The 18,277-nt window shown below is 42.9% G+C and overlaps 1 protein-coding gene across 1 annotated transcript in view; it reads left to right on the top strand.

Annotated features, from left to right (window-relative positions):
* Positions 1–18,277, top strand: part of FBXO28 (F-box protein 28) — a 42,096-nt gene that overhangs the window by 11,201 nt on the left and 12,618 nt on the right. Inside the window, exon 2 of the mRNA XM_061625080.1 lies at positions 6,069–6,178. Coding sequence (XP_061481064.1) covers positions 6,069–6,178 — 110 coding nt within the window. The remainder of the gene's footprint in view (positions 1–6,068; positions 6,179–18,277) is intronic.

Raw genomic sequence — 18,277 nt, 5'->3', positions numbered from 1 at the left:
TGCTTGTTAGACTGAATTGTGTTTTCGTAGGCCTCCTTCAACAAGTGTGTGGCCCACTTGATGATTTTGATGTAGCAGAGTGTTGCAGTCCACAACAAATTGGTGGTTGCTGCTGTAACAGATTACTATTGTTGCTGTTCTGGGATTTATAGAGAACATGGTCTCATTGCCCTGGTTTTTTTTATTGACCCTGTGTAGTTTATCTGGCTCTACAATACATTTTTTGTGATGTAGCACAGCTGCATATAATATTCCAAACATGGATTCATCATCTTCCACATATAAATGGCATTATGATTTTCGGAGTTTGATCTTCAACATCTTTCCTAATAATTCCCCACATCTGCTTTGACTTTTTCCCCATTGCAGCATACTGCACTGGCTTCTTTAGTGAGTCTTCTGCTATGGTCCTACGATCTTGTCAGTGTGTAGCTTTAGCAGGGGCACTGTTCAGGGATCTGCCAGTTTCTTCCCACATGTGATTATTCAGGTATATATTGGGTGGCTGAACATTTTAAGAATAACCATGACAAATGCTCTTAAAATGTATCCTTTTGTTTTAGTAGTTTGATCTTGAATACATTAAAGAGTGAAGTTGAGCCTTAACTGTGAACCTTGCTCCCCCCACCCCACCAGAACACTTGAAATGGGCATTTCTGGCCTTCAGCCAGTTGTTTTCCTTTGTCCCAGTGTGCACCACTCTGCAAGTATTTATGGTAACATCATCCATCATTTTGTTTTAGCTTAGAAAATCTGTTGGAGGTCTTGGTTTAGGATTGCTTAGGATTTTCATCCCTGAATATGCAAGTGTCCATTTGCAAAGTTGGCTGACTCTTTATTCACCCTAACTCCAATGTTTATGAATGGAATTACATAGGATCGCACTGCAGATCTGTTTTGTTGCTCTCTTAAGCTTCCAGACGGATTTTGGCTGGGCTTGTAGTATTCGCTTTGCCACTAGATGTCAGTGTACTCGTACCACTTGCTATAACATGTACATAAAGAAACTCTACTTAAAGTTTGTGGGTGAAGAAGGTTCACGTTCTGACATTTTGTCATCCCAGTACAACCCTTATTATGGTAGGGTGGAGGATTCCATATTTATCTAATTTGGGGAGGGGGGAGAAGGACGGAAGGGACAGCTATTCTCACTAGTGTCCCCTAACAGACTTAGAGTGTGGAGCCACTCTGTATTTGTCTATGCTGCTGTCTTGAGGGAGCTGTGCTGCTAGAGCCAAAATGAATGTGGCAGATGGACAGTGCCGTTCCTGAAGAGGTTTTTTTCTGCTTCTGTGTGTGCTGCTGCAGTATTTATCTTGGGGATCAGCATTATTGGAAAGCATTTCAAATTCGTGAATGTCAAAACCAAATCTGTAGAAGCTAGCACAATGTTTTAAGATGCTAGCCCCAGAGGGGGGCATGTCAAACGTGTAGATGCCATCAGCTATGTCATTTTTCTAGACACCTGGGTACCTAGTTCTTTTCTAACCTGCAAAGCAGTAGTAGAAACTTGTTCCCTTGGCTTCCACTCTGCTTTCCATTTCCAGCATGCTACAATTTAACTGGATATTTGGAGCTCAGAGACTTTTCAGTAAAAATAATTGCAAGCAACTCCTCTGATTTGTAGAATATGCTGCATTGACACATTATATTATAAACTTTTTGTACTTGAGTATACATTTCAGAGAGATATACTGTTAATATTTCAAAAACATTTTGTTGGGCCCTTATTTCAGTGAAAAAAACAACCCTCACTGATTCTCCCCCCTCTTTCTGTTATAGATCCAAATATATTTATTTCAGCACTGTGGAAAAAATAAAATATTTTTGTAATGAGTGTGTAGTACAAAGCTACAGTAGAGTGCCCTTTAATAACATCAGGGCTTGCTCCAGCGGATTGTAGCTGGTGAGACTGAGAGCTGCTCAAGACCACAGAGCATCCCAGTAGATCCATTTCTGTGTTGTCTTTCAGGAAACTTGCTCCTTTTTTTTTTTGAAACAGCTAGTATTTCAAAAGCAGCTAATGATGAAATTTCTGCTGCTGCTGCTGCTGCTGCTGCTGCTGCTGCTGCTGCTGCTAATAATAATAATAATAATAATAATAATAATAATAATAATAATAAATATATCATCAACCTCCTGCAGCAACTGGTTGGACTACACAAGTGAGAACTTATGTTGGGTTTTGCTGCATTTTATTATTTATGGGTGCTGCAAACTGCACAAGGGAAGGTGGGATATAAGTATTTTAAATAATACATGTTTTGCTTCTGGTTAAAACTCTTACCGTGTGTCCCTTTGGAAGGACAGCTTACTTTGTGTTAGTCTTTCGGTAATGCATTTCTCCTTAAAGTTGTGGATGACCAAGAGAGGAGAGCTAAAGAACATTGCTCTTTTCTCTCTTCTCTGCTGGTTGCTTGTTTTTATCTGTCTTCCTCAAGATCTGTCCTGAACTTTTCTGGTACTCTCATGTGTTTTCAGCTTTTCTTAAGAATAAACAGAACCAGTTTCTTCGCTCTTGCCTCATGCATATGGCATTCATAAACCTTTGGCCACCTCTGTTTTCTTCCTAATCTCCTCCAGTTTCTCTGCATTCTTCTAAAAATCTAAGAAAACAAAACAGTTTCAGCTGCCACCCAGGTCATGCCCAGTAGATGTGTTGTTCAGTAGCTTTGTATCTCTGATAGCTTGGGAATTCTTACACAGTAGTTGTAGTGCAAGAATCTTCAGTGTTCAAAGGGGAAGACTACTCTGACCATCACTGGCCAAAGGACCAAGGATCACTAGCAGGTTGTACCCCCTCTCTCCCATTGCAATGGATAGACCAGCCTGGTCCCATCCATTGGCCAGAGAAGGGACAGCTAAAAGGAAACATGCTTCCCCACCTCCTTCCAGCCAGAAAGAACTCTGTCTGCTCTACCTGACAGTTGTCTTGGGGTACAGAAGAGAGGGGAAGTATACTCTGGCCTTTGCCATCAGCTGGAGGTCTGCCAGGTAGCTGACAATCTATGTTTAGGGAAGAACACTTGCACAGGAAGGTCACTGTGTCCCAGTTGAATAGAAATGCCTGTTTACAATTCACCACTTTGTTCTGGCATTGTTTTTGATCTCTCCTGTCTGCTTTTCCTCTCCACACCTTTTCCCTTTGTCTATGTCTTGCCTTTTTTAAAGCTTGTAAACCTGAGAGCAGAGCCTGTGTTTCAACTTTACTTAAGACAAGATTTTATCTGAAAAGTGGGATAAAGATATAATAAATACATGTAAATGTACTGCCTTCAAGTTGATTCCGACTTGTGGCGACCCTATGAATAGGGTTTTTATGAGGCTGAGAGGCAGTGACTGGCCCAAGGTCACCCAGTGAGCTTCATGGCTATGTAGGGTTTCGAACTCTCATCTCCCAGGTCATAGTCCAACACCTTAACCACTACACCACACTGGCTGTCATATAATAAATAAATGGAACTATTATATTTTTTTGTAAAATCAGTTTAAGAAAAGGGTTAAGCCACGTACACATTTATTTACAGTATGCTCCTAAAAGCATGGAAATAGCAAGTTAAGCCAGTAATATCTACACCAGTAAACACATTCTAGAGTCTCACATTTTGCTCATTTGCAGCTTAGCCTCTGTGTTGGTCTTCTTCAGTCCTCTTCATCTGCAAATATGGGGAACCTTAGGGCTTGTCCTATCCTAAGTTCTAGACTTTTAATTCTTATAACCAACCTTATACATAGCAGATGTGTGTTAGGTGGGCAAAAGATGATTGCAAATAACTTAATACTGCAACAGCTTTGAATATATCCTTCACAAGATAGATTTTCCATACCCAATATCATACTGAAATGACAAATGGTCTTGATTTTATGATGAATAAACATTCAAGTTTTATCATTCTTAATTGGAGATGTTTTTTAAGCCACACTCCTTAACTATCTGTAAATCTATAAGACAAAAGAAAGTACCATGAGGAAGTTGTTGCTGGAATGGCCCATTTGGCCCAGTGCCCTCTCGTCTGATAAACTCTCCTTGATCTCAAGTAGAAAATTCTGTATAGTAACAATAATCAATGTTGAGTTTTTAAAGCCTCAGGCTTGCACACTCCCTACTGATCTCTTGCAGCTGCAAGGAGAGGATCTGATGCTTCTGGTTTTAAACAATGCCATGATTCCCTATTATGTCTGAATCCTGTGAACATAAATTTCTAATTAATGAGAACAGACCAGGAATAGAAACCATGGTTTGATCTGAGGTTTTGTTCTCACTAACAAGAGTTTAAACAAACCACAGTTCCCTGAGTCCATATGTAATGAGGAGATGTGTTTTGTTTAAAAGTAGAACTGAAATCCCCTGTGATCCCCTTTTGGCCATGCCAGAGAGAGGAAGAAAAGAGTGCAGAAGACCAAAGCTTGGCACAGCTCCTTCACATAGTGATAAACCATGGTTTCCTGTTAAATTTGTATCAGGCCAATGATTAGCAACACTAATGCTGAATGTGAGTGTGGCTCTTCTCTGTGTGGATACAACCTCAGGAAGTGGTTGCTGGAAGAATTCCTCATGAAAAGATGGCACTTGATCATTGCTTGAAAATCTTTTGGTTTTGTTACCCCCTGTAGGCATTTTTCAACTAAATAATTGCACAAGCAGAGTACAACAGGCCTTCCACCCCCTGTGAACGCCCTGCACTATTCCCAAATCTGCTCCGGAGGGTTGGGGGAACTCCTGCAACAGATTCAGGTGGCACATGGGAGGAGGAGACGGGAACATTGTTTTGTTGTACAAGGAGCAGTTCTTGTACTGATGGAACATTTGCCTTAGCACTATTGAATGTAACCTAGTGTGCATTGTCTGCCTAACAGTTAATAAACTTTTTCAAATGCTTTTCCACCATGACCAATTAAGAAATATCAATAAATTATCAACAGAATGGTGGGAATAAAGGTGATCTTGAGCCATTTATTTGTTTTACCAAAAGGGCCATTATACCTGATGATTTCTGACCCAAAACATTCTTTTTGGTTGCCTGAAGATTGCTGTCATTTGTCTAGATCAGTGGTTCCCAACCTGGGGGCCGGGACCCCCAGGGGGGCCGCGAAGTAATCCAGAGGGGGCCGTGAACAGTAAAGAAATGAATTATTTATTAATTTTTTAAAAAAAGTCTTCACTCCCTCGACACTGTCTGCTTTCCACTGCCGCTGCAGATGACACCTCCCCCTTGCTCCAAATGAATCTCCAGAGCATCTTTCATGTGCACTAAGGGCAGGCATCTGCCTATAAAATACATGGCAGATGCCAAAGGAGGCTGAGGGTGGAGCTACCAGGAAGAAGAGGGGATTACTATCACTGATTCCTGTCTCCTTGCACTGCCTCTACTGGCAACACCCTTACTTAGAATGAGAGGAGAGGGCTGTTTGTGAAGCAAAAAGAAGCAAGCCTGCAAAGAAAGGCTGCTTCCCCCCTTCCTTCCTGGCAGCCAGCCTGCCTCCCTGGGGGGAGGGGGTCACACATTTTTTTCCAGCTTAGAAAGGGGGTCCCGTGCTCATAAAGTTGGAAACCACTGGTCTAGATCTTTAGTCCCTTTCCAAGGAGCCATTGGGTTTTAAACATGTATTTGTATATAATTTGGCTTTTATTAGACTTCCAAAACAAAAACGCACCACAAATAAGAAGTGGTGAATCTGCGAGGAACTCTTACCTACCAGAGAATAGTTTAAAAGATTTAAAAGTTTAAATGCATTTAAAAAGCTGTATAAAAATATTTTCACTTTTATAGTGTGTTTATGTGAACGGTTCTTTCTTCATAGTTTTAAAAGCTCCATTGTCTCACTGTGGGGAGGGAGGGATGCATGTGCTCTTTGTTGAAAATGTCAATTCTCTGGAGGCTTTGGGACAAATTATTTGAAAAAGGCAGAATGATGTTTCTGCTATCTTTTGGAATTTGGCCCCATTTCAAATTGTGGTATGTAGTCTTGTAGCACTTTACATTAGCTGGTTAATCATGAAAGGGGCCCACAACTTATTAACTATTAAAGAAGACATCTTGAGCTCTGTTTTTGTATTTTAAATGTAGGTTTGTAAGCGAATGGACTTGGTCTGCCAGAGGATGCTGAATCAGGGATTTTTGAAAGTGGAAAGATACCACAACTTGTGCCAGAAACAGGTTAAAGCACAGCTCCCAAGGTATGCGCTTACCACAAGGTCAGAAGTAATACTCCTTAAAATCAGTGTGTGCAGAAGGTTATACATGGAAAACTGCTTTGCAATCGCTTGTGAAACAAATATTTAAAGGATTATTTATTTACTTATTTGATTTATATCCAGCCCTTCCAGTAGGATTACAAGGTATATATTCTCCTTGTGCCAGAAGGATTTATGGCAGTAACGACACCTCTGCATATGGAGCAGCATGAAGAATGCACCACCAGCCCTTGGTGTGTGCCTTGTCACTGCAGGAGGACAGCCCACACTTTGAATGATTTTGTTTGTGGGTTCTTTTCCCCCTGCTTGGGCCTACATGGTCACTTCTGCCGAGCCTGCCTTGAAGAAGTGCTTCAACAATGATAATTGTATAGTAATACTATAGGCCATCCTGGTACACTCTGGATGTTTTAGATCACAACTCCCTGACCATTGGCTGTGCTGGCTGAGGCTGATGGGAGCTGTGACCAAGGTATTTGGAGGGCATCGTGTTGGTAATCCCTGGTATACATCCTGGTGATCATAAACTGCTTTGTATACATTGCTTTATGTATACAAGGACAGCTGTGCATAGACAGTGGCATACAGCATCAGAATAGGATAGTGAGTTTTGTTTATATATGGCTACTGGTCATTGAAGGGTGGGATATAAATGTTAGAAATAATAAGAAAATAGAGAGAGGAGGGCTGTACAGGTTGCAGCAGGTCTCACATTCTCCCTGCAATAGCACATATATCAATACTTTGTGCATTATTTTCTTTGACAGATGTTTGTACCAAATGTTTCTAGATGAAACCTAGAGAAGCATGTGTACAGATGTGTGTGTATTCACAGTAGCAGCCCCTCAATCATGAGATGCTGCTGTAAAATCCACTGACCATTAGAGGGTCCAGAAAGGGGTGGCTGGATTGTGGGGAGTGGGGGGATGCTGAAAAGCCCCTATGTTGAACACTACCATCTCATCACTTTAAATCTTGGCTTAAGTAATTATCATTTTGTATGCTGTTTTTTTAGTTTCTCAGCACTGCAGGAAGTAGAACTGATTTGATGCTTGAAGCATTTAGAGAGAAAATTGACACTTGTTATGAATATGAGCTCTTTAAGAGTGCTGTCAAATCTATAGCTTTTGAAGCCCTTCCATAGAAGCCATAGCCATTTAAGGTCAGGTCAATCACCTCCACGTTTGGGGTTTTCTGAATGGCAACACCTTCTATATGGCACTCTCTCCCCAGGGAAACTCTTCAGCTCGGCTTTTATAGCATTAAAGAAGCTGGTTAAAAAACCATGTTTTGCAGGGCTTTCAGGTTGGTAATTGACTTTCAGTTCTTTACTGTCTTACCTCAGTGTTGCATTTTAATACATTATCTTTGTACTTTGTACAAACGTTTAGCATTTATTTAGCATATTTGCAAGCTGCTTGGAAGATCCAATTTGGGGGTTAAACGGTTAGAACATCAATGGGAAACCTCTGGCTTGCAAGCCTAATTAGGCCCACCAAGTGTCCCCATTTGGCACATGAGGCCATTTTGGCCAAGCCACAAGGCCTGCCCATACACCTGACAACATAGGATAGTAACTCTTCCTATGAGCTCAAAGGGACTTTGCAGGCACCCACCGATCAGCTGTTTGGCAGCATCTGCAAATCACTGTGCACAAGGCTTCTCAAGAACCGATGATCAATTGATTGGAAGTGCTTTGCGAGCTGTGTCTTCGTGGCAAGACAGGCCTTGTGATGTCAGGTGATAATCATTCACCTATCAAATTTGGTCTGGAAGGAGCGATAACAGTCTACCCCACTGGCTGGATCCCATTCCCCAGCCTTGTTCTATAGTATAGGTCTGACATCTAGTTAAATCTTAGTTGATTGATCATGAGTTTAGCTGGTTGATTCTCTTATAAGTTTGCATATGATAAACAAAAAATACTTGGTTTTATTTATACATTTGATGAAACACATTTCATCTTACCAGAAGCACTCCCTCCTCTCTCACTTTGGAGGGGATGCCTCTTTTAAGATTGTGTCTTTCATCTGAACGTGTCGCAAGGACTAAGGCAAAGAAGGTGTGGAGCTTGGGGACCAAAGTAATATGTATGAGGAAAGGTTGAAGAAGTTCCACATGTTTAGCCTGGAGAAGAGACAACTCAGAGGCACTGTGCTAGCTATATTCAACTAGTTGAAGCACTATTTCGCAGGTGATGGAGTAAATTTGTTTTCCATTGTTTCAGAGACTAGGCCACAAGCTATTGGGTTCAAATTACAAGAAAGGGGATTTTGGTTACACATTAGGAAGAATTTCCTGATGGTACAAGCACTTGAACAGTGGAAAGTGGTGCCTTGGAAAGTGGTGCCTTGGAAAGTGGTGCCTTGGAAAGTGGTGCCTTGGAAAGTGGTGGACTCTCCTTCACTAGAGGTTTTTAAGTGGAAGCTAGATGGCCATCTATCAGGGGTGCTGTAGTAGTGGGTTTCCTGCATTGGCAGTAAGCTGTACTAGATGACTTTTGAGATCACTTCCAACTCTATGATTCTAATAAGTTTTTGGCTGAAATCAGAGGTAGCAGGCTGTAGTTTGTCACAAGAATGTGCCAATTCAAAGCCTTGGCACATTGCTCTCCCTGTCCTTCCTCCACACATGAGGAAAGTACATGTGAAGTACATTTGTGGCTTCTAATAAACCGTAACTTCCTGTTTCATCTGAATACAGAATTTGCTAACAGTGATTTGCACAAACCAGTCTCCTGTATTTGGATGAAACAGAAGACTCCAGATTTAAAACTGACACTTCAGATTCAGCAAAGGAGGGGAAGCTTAAGAGCTGAATGCCTGCTCTGGTGTATTCTTTTTTTAAAACTGGGTTATTATTGAGTTTGAATGCACCTTAATATGTGCTTATGTTTAAAATAAGATGCTTTTTAGTGGATCAAAATGCAATTACCAGGGGAGCGTGGTTACCCGCATTCTGAGATGGCTGCTTAGAATGTGGGCTGTGTGCCTGATCACCGCTTTATCTGACTGCTACTTTATTCATAAGTGAACTTAATCAATTTTGGAAATATATTCCTTTAGGGGGGATATCGTCAGGAAACCAACGGGTGCGGGAGCATGCTCTCACGGAGTATATTCTGACTAAGTCAGTCGTTTCTAATTCGGGGCCTAGCTCTGAGGGTGAACCAAGTAAAATGGCATCCAAACCCTCTAAGTCTGGAAGATTGGACAGTGAAGATATTGCAGCTCTTACACAGAGGGAATTTGCTAGCCAGTTTTCATAGGAGAAGCGAGATCTTAAAGAGGAATGGGCAGCTACTCTAAAACCTGTTGAGATCAAACTGGCATCTTTGGGTAGTCAAATCAAAGAAGTGGAAACAGCAGCAAAAGGAGCAGCAGATATGAGTGTTCAAAATGCAGAGCGGAGTTTTAAACTAAAAAAGTCTATGATGGATCTTCAACTTAAGCTTGCAGTTTTGGAGGATAGAGGACGTAGACGGAATCTTCGCTTACGTGGGATTCCGGAAGATTCGAAAGGCTCAGATATGTGCACTTTTCTCCTCTTATGGTGGGCAGAGCTCTTTCTGGACTGGGAGATAACATAGCTGGACATTGAGAGAGCTCATCATATTCTATAAACCTACTGGTGTCACTAAGCCTTGGGATATAGTAATTTGTTTCACATACCAACACTCTAAAGAGGAATTTTGGGGACGAGCCTGCACCTTGTCAGACCTGACTTATAAGGACTCCCCAATTCTTGTTCTTCAGGTTCTCAGCAGCAATACTCTGATGCGGTGACGCCCCCTTTGTCCTGCATTGGAAAGACTGCAGGAAGCAAAGATCCCTTATAGGTGGGGTTTTCCATTCCACTTGATGGTAATGGTAGATGGAATCATGCATACAGCACTCACCAGGCAGGAAGCAGCACATATTCTACTTCTCTTGAATCTAAAGCTGCCATGGAGTGAAGAAGAACTGGAGATGGACGGAGACAATCTTGGGGATCCCTCCTCTGAACAATGGACCACTGTCTTATGTTGCTGACTGTCGAAGAAATTTTGTCAGACCCTGAGAGATTTGGATCTGCAATCTTCCACATCTCGTAATCTTCGCTCCCAAAATCGCTGATGTACATGGACATCACTAGCCTTTCCTCTATTGACTGCTGTCTGGAGGGTTGTGTTTTCATCCAGACTATTGAAGTTTTGGGGCGGGAAAATAAAATGTGTGTGTTCAGTAATTGTTCTTGGCCCTTTTCCTCACCCCTTCATGCTTCCCCTTCAGGCTTATATTATGCTTACTAATGTTTGGGTAGGCATTGTCTCTTCTTTGTTTGGCTGGGTAGATCGTATATGTAGTATGTTATATTTGTGGTGGTATCAGGTTATAAGTTGCATCTGAGTGACATCCCCTCCTTTTTTTCTCAGACAGAGGGCCACCTACCAGCAGAGGTTTCAGTTTCCTCTGCAGAATCCCGTTTTTGGGTTCTCGTGTTATGGCTGGTTGTCTGAAATGGTTATGGTTGGGTTTTCATTTGTGGTTACTGTTTTTGATTGTTTTTTGGATGGAATTATTAAAGTGAGGGGATGGGGAGAGGAGCAGATTTGTTGTGGTTTTAGATTGGAAATGTCAGGGACATAGGCTGATTAGATCCCGTTTAAATGTCTCTTGTTCTGTGACATTGACTATTATCTGGCTTCTTAATGGGAGACAGTCATAGGAGAGACTTCACATTTGTGTCCTGGAATGTGAGGGGACTTGGCGATCCAATTCATTGCCAGAGAGTGACAGATGTTATTAGAAAATACTGTCCAGGTATCATCTGCCTCCAGGATACATACACATCATACTTCTCAACAGACATGTGTTTTGGGGCATAAGTACTTTGGTGACCAGTTCTCTGCACCTGGAACTTGTAGCTCGAGATGGATGGCTATACTTTTTGAGGCAGCCCTCCCTTTCAAGGTTTTGGCAACCGGGAGAGACCCTGAGGGTAGATATATATTTGTTAAGGGAACCTTGGGCTCCAAGATACTCACTTTTGCTTCCAACTACAGCCACAATTCCCGTAAGTGGTCTTTTCTTCATCAGGTTCTTTATCTGTTGGAAAAATTTAAGGAGGGAGAAACCATGATTGGTGGAGATTTTAATGTGTGTCACAGGGAAGGCCTTGACCAGAGGGGCAGGTGACATTCTATCCCTCTTGTTAGGGAATAGGGTTTTAATACTCTCCTGGGCCTGCATAAATCTTTGGGATGCATGGCGGGAATGGCAGCCAGCTGAGCCAGGTTTCACCTTTTGCTCTTCCCGCCATGGGTCCCTTTCAAGGACTAACTATGCCCTTTTGGATGTGTCCCTTTGAGTTCCCCTATTGGGAATAGTTATTGGTCCTAATTGTTGTCAGATCATTCCCCTGTAATTATTAATTTGAAGTTGCAAGGTTTTCAGAAAATATCCCCAATTTGGTACTTTAATTTGATTTTGCTGTCATGCTAGGACTCCATCCAGACTTTATGTGATGCAATAAATCAATATTTTGAGCTAAATGCAGCTAGTGGGCCCCCTCATCCAGTCAGCTGGGATGCTATAAAGGCAGTCCTGAGCGGGGTGGCTCTTAGCAAAATATTAAAGAATAAAAAACTGGACATCCCCCTCAGGACTCAGTTATTGGAAGAAGTCACCATCTTGGAAAGGCATTACCAGATGACGGGATCTTGTAGAATATATCCCACTCTCTTAGCTACAAGGAAGTCCTTAGAAGCCTCAGAAGTGGACTCTGTATTCAAATCCTTAGTTTATTTGGGGCAAAAGTTTTATAAATATGGTAATACGAAGTCATGCCTCCTGGCAAATGCAATTGAACATAAACAAGCTAGGCATTATGTTTTTCTACTATGGACGGCGGGGGGGAGGTGCTGAGATCTCAGTTTCTGAAGTTATAGCAGCCTTGTTTGCTAACTTTTAGAGATCTTTATACGTCTAAAATTCCAGACAATGATCGTATTGAGGCCTTTCTGAACAGTATACCGGTTCGCCCATTTTCCTGGGATTTTCATGAAAAGTTGAAGAAATTACATTGGAAAATTATGCAGTTTTTTTCTAAACTTAAACCTAGTAATTCACCTGGTATGGATGGATTTTTGGGGATTTTTACAAGTGTTTCAAGGAGTCTTTAGCTCCCCATCTGGTGGCCCTTTTTAATGGTCTACTAGATGGTGGTGACATTCCTGGTTGAGGACTAGAATGGTGGTCATCCCAAAACCTGGGAAAGACCCAGCAAAGATGGATTCTTATCATCCCACATCCCTCCTCAACCAGGACTAGAAATTGCTTACTGCACTCCTTGCAACGTGCCTGAACACTTGCATTGCAGCATATATCCCTCCGGTCCAGGTAGGATTTGTACCTGGCTGACAAATCTCAGATTCTATCAGATGATTGTTAAACATTATTCATCATGCCAGAACAAAACGTGCCCCACCAGCCCTGGTTACCCTTGACGCATTTAAGGTGTTTGACTGTCTTGAGTGATGTTAATCTTCTGAAACTCCCCAAGAAATACCAGGTGGGAGATAAGATATTGGGGTCAATTGCCAAGCTGTGTGCACCAGTGCAAGCAGTGGTACGTTGGTACGTGGTAACAATGTGGATTCTGCCTCTTTTCCTCTTTTGCATGGAACCCGACGGGTGCCCATTATCCCTTCTTTTTTTATTCTTTCATTAGAGCCCGTAGCTGTCTCGCTTCCGGGTTCTCCACTGATTAAGGGATATGATCTTGGGGGCCAAGCCCATTTGCTAAGTCTTTTTGAGGATGATGTAGCCCTTAAGCTTTCAAACCCACTTACCTCTATGCCGGAAGTCATTTGCATTATTTCTGTGTTTGGAGCTATTTCTGGTTTGCATATGAATTATGATAAATCTGAGTCCCTTTTTTGGAATATAGGCCCGCAGGATCAGCTTTCCTTTCATTGGTCCACAGGAATTAAAATATGTAATAACGTGTTGCGGTACTTGGGTGTTCAGATCCCATGGAATCTGGACAAGCTGTTTCAGTGGAATTATTTGCCGGTTATGAGAGATATTTTGGATTTTAAAAAATGGAAAACTTTACACTTGACTATTCTAGGCAGAGCAGCAGCATTAAAAATGGGAGTTGTCCCAAAACTTTTATTTTTGTTTCAGACTCTTCCGATCCCTATCCCCCCAGACATGCTTAATGGATGGCAATGTTTATTTAATGAGTTTATTTTACAGTGAAAGCTTTCAAGATTATCCTCTTTGTTATATTCTAAATCTTAAGTGCAGATAGAGACGAACTCCTGGTGGATGCAATCAAACACTGGTAAGTGCCTAGGGTAAGCTGTATTCAGGGGCAGTGAGGGCAGCAAAAAAACAATATTTTGCTGCCACTATTAAATCATCAATCCCCTGCCCACTGGAGCTTTTCAGAGTTGTCCGGAGGCTATTATATGCTGGCCCCAAGGACATGGTAGAACTTCTGAGGCCTGCTGTAATGAATTTACTAGGCACTTCCAGGATAAAATCTTGGGCATCCGCCAGGACTTAGACACCAGTATTATAGCAGGTGAATCAATTGAGGTATCCAGAGCACAGTCTTGTCCTGGTTTCTTGGATGAGTTTCAGTTGGTACAGCTTGAGGACATTGACAAGGTGCTTGGACAGATTCAACCATTCCTGTACTGGATCCTTGCCCTTCTTGGCTAATAAAAGCTAGCAGGGATGGAACATCCAACTGGGCCAGGGAAGTGATTAATGCCTCTTTGTGAGAGGGAGTGGCCCCAGGGGCCCTGAAAGAGGCGATAGTGAGAGCACTCCTGAAGAAATCTTCCCTGGACCTGGAAAATCTTAATAACTGCAGGCATACCCCACTTAACGTCGCTTCGCTATAATGTACATGCTCCATATGCCTGCATTTCTCCAGAAACACAGCTAGCAAACCACTTACAGGGATAGGGTTAGGGAGAGGCGTGGCAGTGCAGCAGCAGAGGCTTTAGCTCGTGGGGGTGGAAATAGACGCGATCGCGCCACCGCAAATCAGCTGGGAGGCGCGATCACGATCAGCTGAGAGGCGCAGCAGTGCAGCAGCAGAGGCTTTAGCACGGGGCTTTGAGGCTCCGCATGAAGGAGAGGGAAAAAAAGTTTTAAAAGGTAGTGCTTCACTTTAAGGACATTTTTGGTTTACGTACTCGCTCTGGTCCCATTGAGTACGTTAATGTGAGGTATTACTGTATAGGCCGGTGGCAAATGTTTCATTCCTGGGCAAGGTCCTGGAACGAGTGGTTGCAGGCCAGTGTGACGCCCTTCCCTGGCTCTCCCTGTCAGGTTCCTACCTGCTCGTGGTTACTGCCTGTCTCCTATATAAACAGCACTTACCCTATTTACACTAATACAGGAACATCAGATTCCCCCCCCCCTTAAAACAACGGCAGAGTATTATTCCTGTTCCAGGATTTATACGTCGCGTTAACAATATAACCAGTCTCTATGGGGAAAATGTCTTTCTTTGTTCCTCCGTCTGGTCACATCACTGCAGTCCCAGCCACTTGCCTGGAAAGTCCATCGGCCAGTACATTGTCTTTGCCTTTGATGAACTGGAAGTCCACTTGATAGTCTTGTAGGGCCCAGGACCACCTCTGCAGCATAGTGTTATGGTTTTTCATAGTCTGCAACCATAACAAGGCCCGATGATCCGTTGTTACCGTGAATCTTTGTCCCCACATGTATGGGCGCAACTTGTTCAGTCCCCACACGACCGCTAGGCACTCCTTTTGGACCGATGAATAGTTTTTCTCCCTTGGCGTCAGCTTGCAACTCAGATACGCCACTGGATGTCTGGTGCCTTCTCTCTCCTGCAGCAAGACGACTCCCAGCACGAGGTCTGACGCATCTGTAGCCACGATGAATGGTTGCTCATAGTCTGGTGCTATTAAATGGGTCCTTGGCACAAGGCTTGCTTCAGCAGATCAAAAGCCTTCTGACATTCATCCGTCCATACCACACGCTCAGAACACTTCTTCTTTGTTAATTCATGCAAGGGGATAGGCCACGATTGCACTGCCTCTACCTTGCTCCATAAGGGGGTGACTTTCCCACTCCCCACCCCATGTCCTACACAGATTACTTCACTCACAACTTTCCCATTCACACAGCACGGTACAGATCTGACTGGGACATGCTCTCCAGTATCAGTGGAATGTTTGGCTATACTGGTTCGGCCAGGTTTATTGCCAAAGAGATTCCCATAGTTTTTCAAAACTCTCAGAATCTCTTCTTTTACTTCCTCCTTCACCTCTTCTGACCATTCCACTTGATCTACCCCTTCCTTTGTCTTTGCTTTCCTGTACCAAATCCAGAAGTTCAGGCCCACTTCCCTTTGCATCCCTGGTATGGTAAGGCTTCAACATATTTACATGAATCACTTTGCTTTTGTTTAATTGGTCTGTGGTGATTACATACGCCACTGTGTCAAGCCTTTCTCTGATGGTATATGGTCCTTCCCAGTTAGCCTGTAATTTGTCATGTTTCCTGGGTATGAACGCCATAACCATATCTCCCACATCATACACACGTTCCCTGGCTGTTCTGTCATACCAGTAACTTTGCTTCTGCTGTGCTTGACTGAGATTCTTTTTCACCACCTCCATCATTGATGTTAATTTATTGCGGAATTCCAATACAAAATCTACTACAGATGTTTTGTACTCTCCCAGGGTTCCTTCCCATGAATTTTTTAACAGTTCCAAAGGTCCCCTCACTTTTCTAGTGAACATGAATTCAAAGGGTGAGAAGCCTGTTGACTCTTGAGGGACTTCTCTGTATGCAAATAAGAAGCATCCCAACCGTTCATCCCAGTCTTGTGGGTGATCTTGAACATAGCTTCTTATCATGCCCTTCAAAACGCCATTGAATCTCTCTGTTAGCCCATTAGTGGCGGGATGGTAAGTGGTGGTCTTTAGATGTTTTAGACCACAACATTTCCACATACATTGCATCACTTCTCCCATGAATACACTGCCTTGATCCGTCAGCACTTCATGAGGGAAACCCAGCCTCATAAAGATTTTTAATAAAGCCTCTGCCACTACAGGGGCTTCTACAGATCTTAGTGCTTCTGCGTCTGGGTACCTGGTGGCAAAATCCACCACCACCACTAGATATTTCTTGCCATGCCTTGTGGGTTTGGAAAAAGGGCCCACCAAATCTATTCCCACTCTATAAAAGGGTTGTCCAATTATAGGAAGGGGCTTTAAGGGTGCCTTAGTCTTTACTCCACTTTTCCCCACCTTTTGGCATATACCACAAGATAGACAATGTTGTTTTACATCTTTGGAGATGTTTGGCCAATAATAGTGTGCAGCCAATCTCCTCTTGGTCTTTTTTATTCCCAGATGTCCTGCACACGGGACATCGTGGGCTACCTCTAGCAATCTGGTTCTGTATTTGCTAGGTACTATCAATTGCTTCACTGGTTCACATTCATCCTTTCTCTCAGCAGGCATCCTCAGTCTATATAAAATCCCATTCTCACACACAACTTGATTCCTCACTTTGTCAGTGAAAGGAATCTGTTGGGTCAGGGCTTGCTCCTTTATTTGCTTCAAACTGGTATCCTTATTCAGTTCTTCTCTGAAATGCTCTGTCTCTTCCCCAGAGACCAGTTGATACAGTTTGTCTCCTTCAGCAGGCCTGCCAAGAGTTGCTATGGGGACCTGAGGCTCGCAAACAGATTCCACCCTGTTTGTTTCAGCCCCCCTTAACATGGCTTCTGTTTCTCTGCCAAGTTGCTGTCTGGTCACCACATATATTTTCCCTTGTGCCCCCATAACATCTCTTCCCAGTATCACTGGTTCTTGTTGTTGGGCATTAATGCCTACTTTATATCTGCCCTCTCGGCCTCTCCACGCCATTTTCACCAGGGCCACAGGCAAGCTTTCTGGTTGACCCCTCACTCCTTGGATATTCACCGTTTCCTGAGGTAATATTTCTTCAGATTTTATTAAATCTGGCCTCAGTAACGTCTGAGCGGCACCAGTGTCAAGCAATGCCCAATAATTTGCCCCTTGTACACTCACTTCCTCTCTGAGACTTGAATCAAGGTCTGTTACTTCTGTCCAGTTTATCTGGCAGAACTGAACCTTTTTTGTGGTTAAATCTTTTGGTTCTATTTTTACTGCCCTTGCCTGAGCAGGATTACTAATGGGGTTGGCAACCTCACATTGAAAACGTAGGTGCCCCGGTCTACCACATTTGTAGCATAATTTCTCCTCTGTTTTAGGGTACACAGATCCACTCTGGGGTGTCCTGTGCCCTTCAGATTTTACTGGAGGACTCACTCGCTGTGGCACCACATCCTTTCTGCCACCATTATATGGTCTGGGTTTAAACTCTCTTGATGTTTTCCCCACCCAGCCAGTTCTGTTGGAGGCAAAGTGATCCGCCATCTCTGCGGCCTCCTGCACCGATGTAGGGGAACGGTCTTTGACAAGGAGCCTTATTTCTGGTGGTAACTGATGGTATAATTGATCCAGTATCATGAGGCTTTTCACCTCTTCCACTGACTGAGCTTTGGCACTACTCATCCACTTCCCAAATATATCCATCAGCTTTGCTCCCAGTTCAACAAAAGACCTCCCTGCTTGGATCTGACAGTTTCGGAATAACTTTCTAGAATAGTCAGGTCCCAGTCTGAATCTTTTGTAGACTGCCTCTTTAAACTCAGCATAGGTGACGGGCCTGTCTGAGGGGAAATATTGGTATACCTCAGCCAATTCCCCTTTGATCAGGTTTGATAAATACTGCATGTATTTATCTTCAGGTAGCCCCCACAACTGAGCTGCCTTTTCAAAGGTTGTGAGATAAATTTGAGGATCTTGACCAGGCTCATACACAGCAAAGTCCTTTGGAGTAATTTTTATTTTTGCTCCATCTCTGTCTTTCCTTGTCTCATCAGAATGAAACTTCTCTCTTTCAAATTTTAACTTTTCTGCCTGTAATTCCGCATCCACTCTTATTCTCTCAAATTCCAACTCCCGCTGCTTTTCCTTCTCATCAGCTTCCATCCTCAACTTCTCAG

The sequence above is a fragment of the Rhineura floridana genome, chromosome 4 (genome assembly GCF_030035675.1).
Source record: "Rhineura floridana isolate rRhiFlo1 chromosome 4, rRhiFlo1.hap2, whole genome shotgun sequence".
NCBI lineage: Eukaryota > Metazoa > Chordata > Lepidosauria > Squamata > Rhineuridae > Rhineura > Rhineura floridana.
This window is presented reverse-complemented; position numbering and strand designations above follow the sequence as displayed.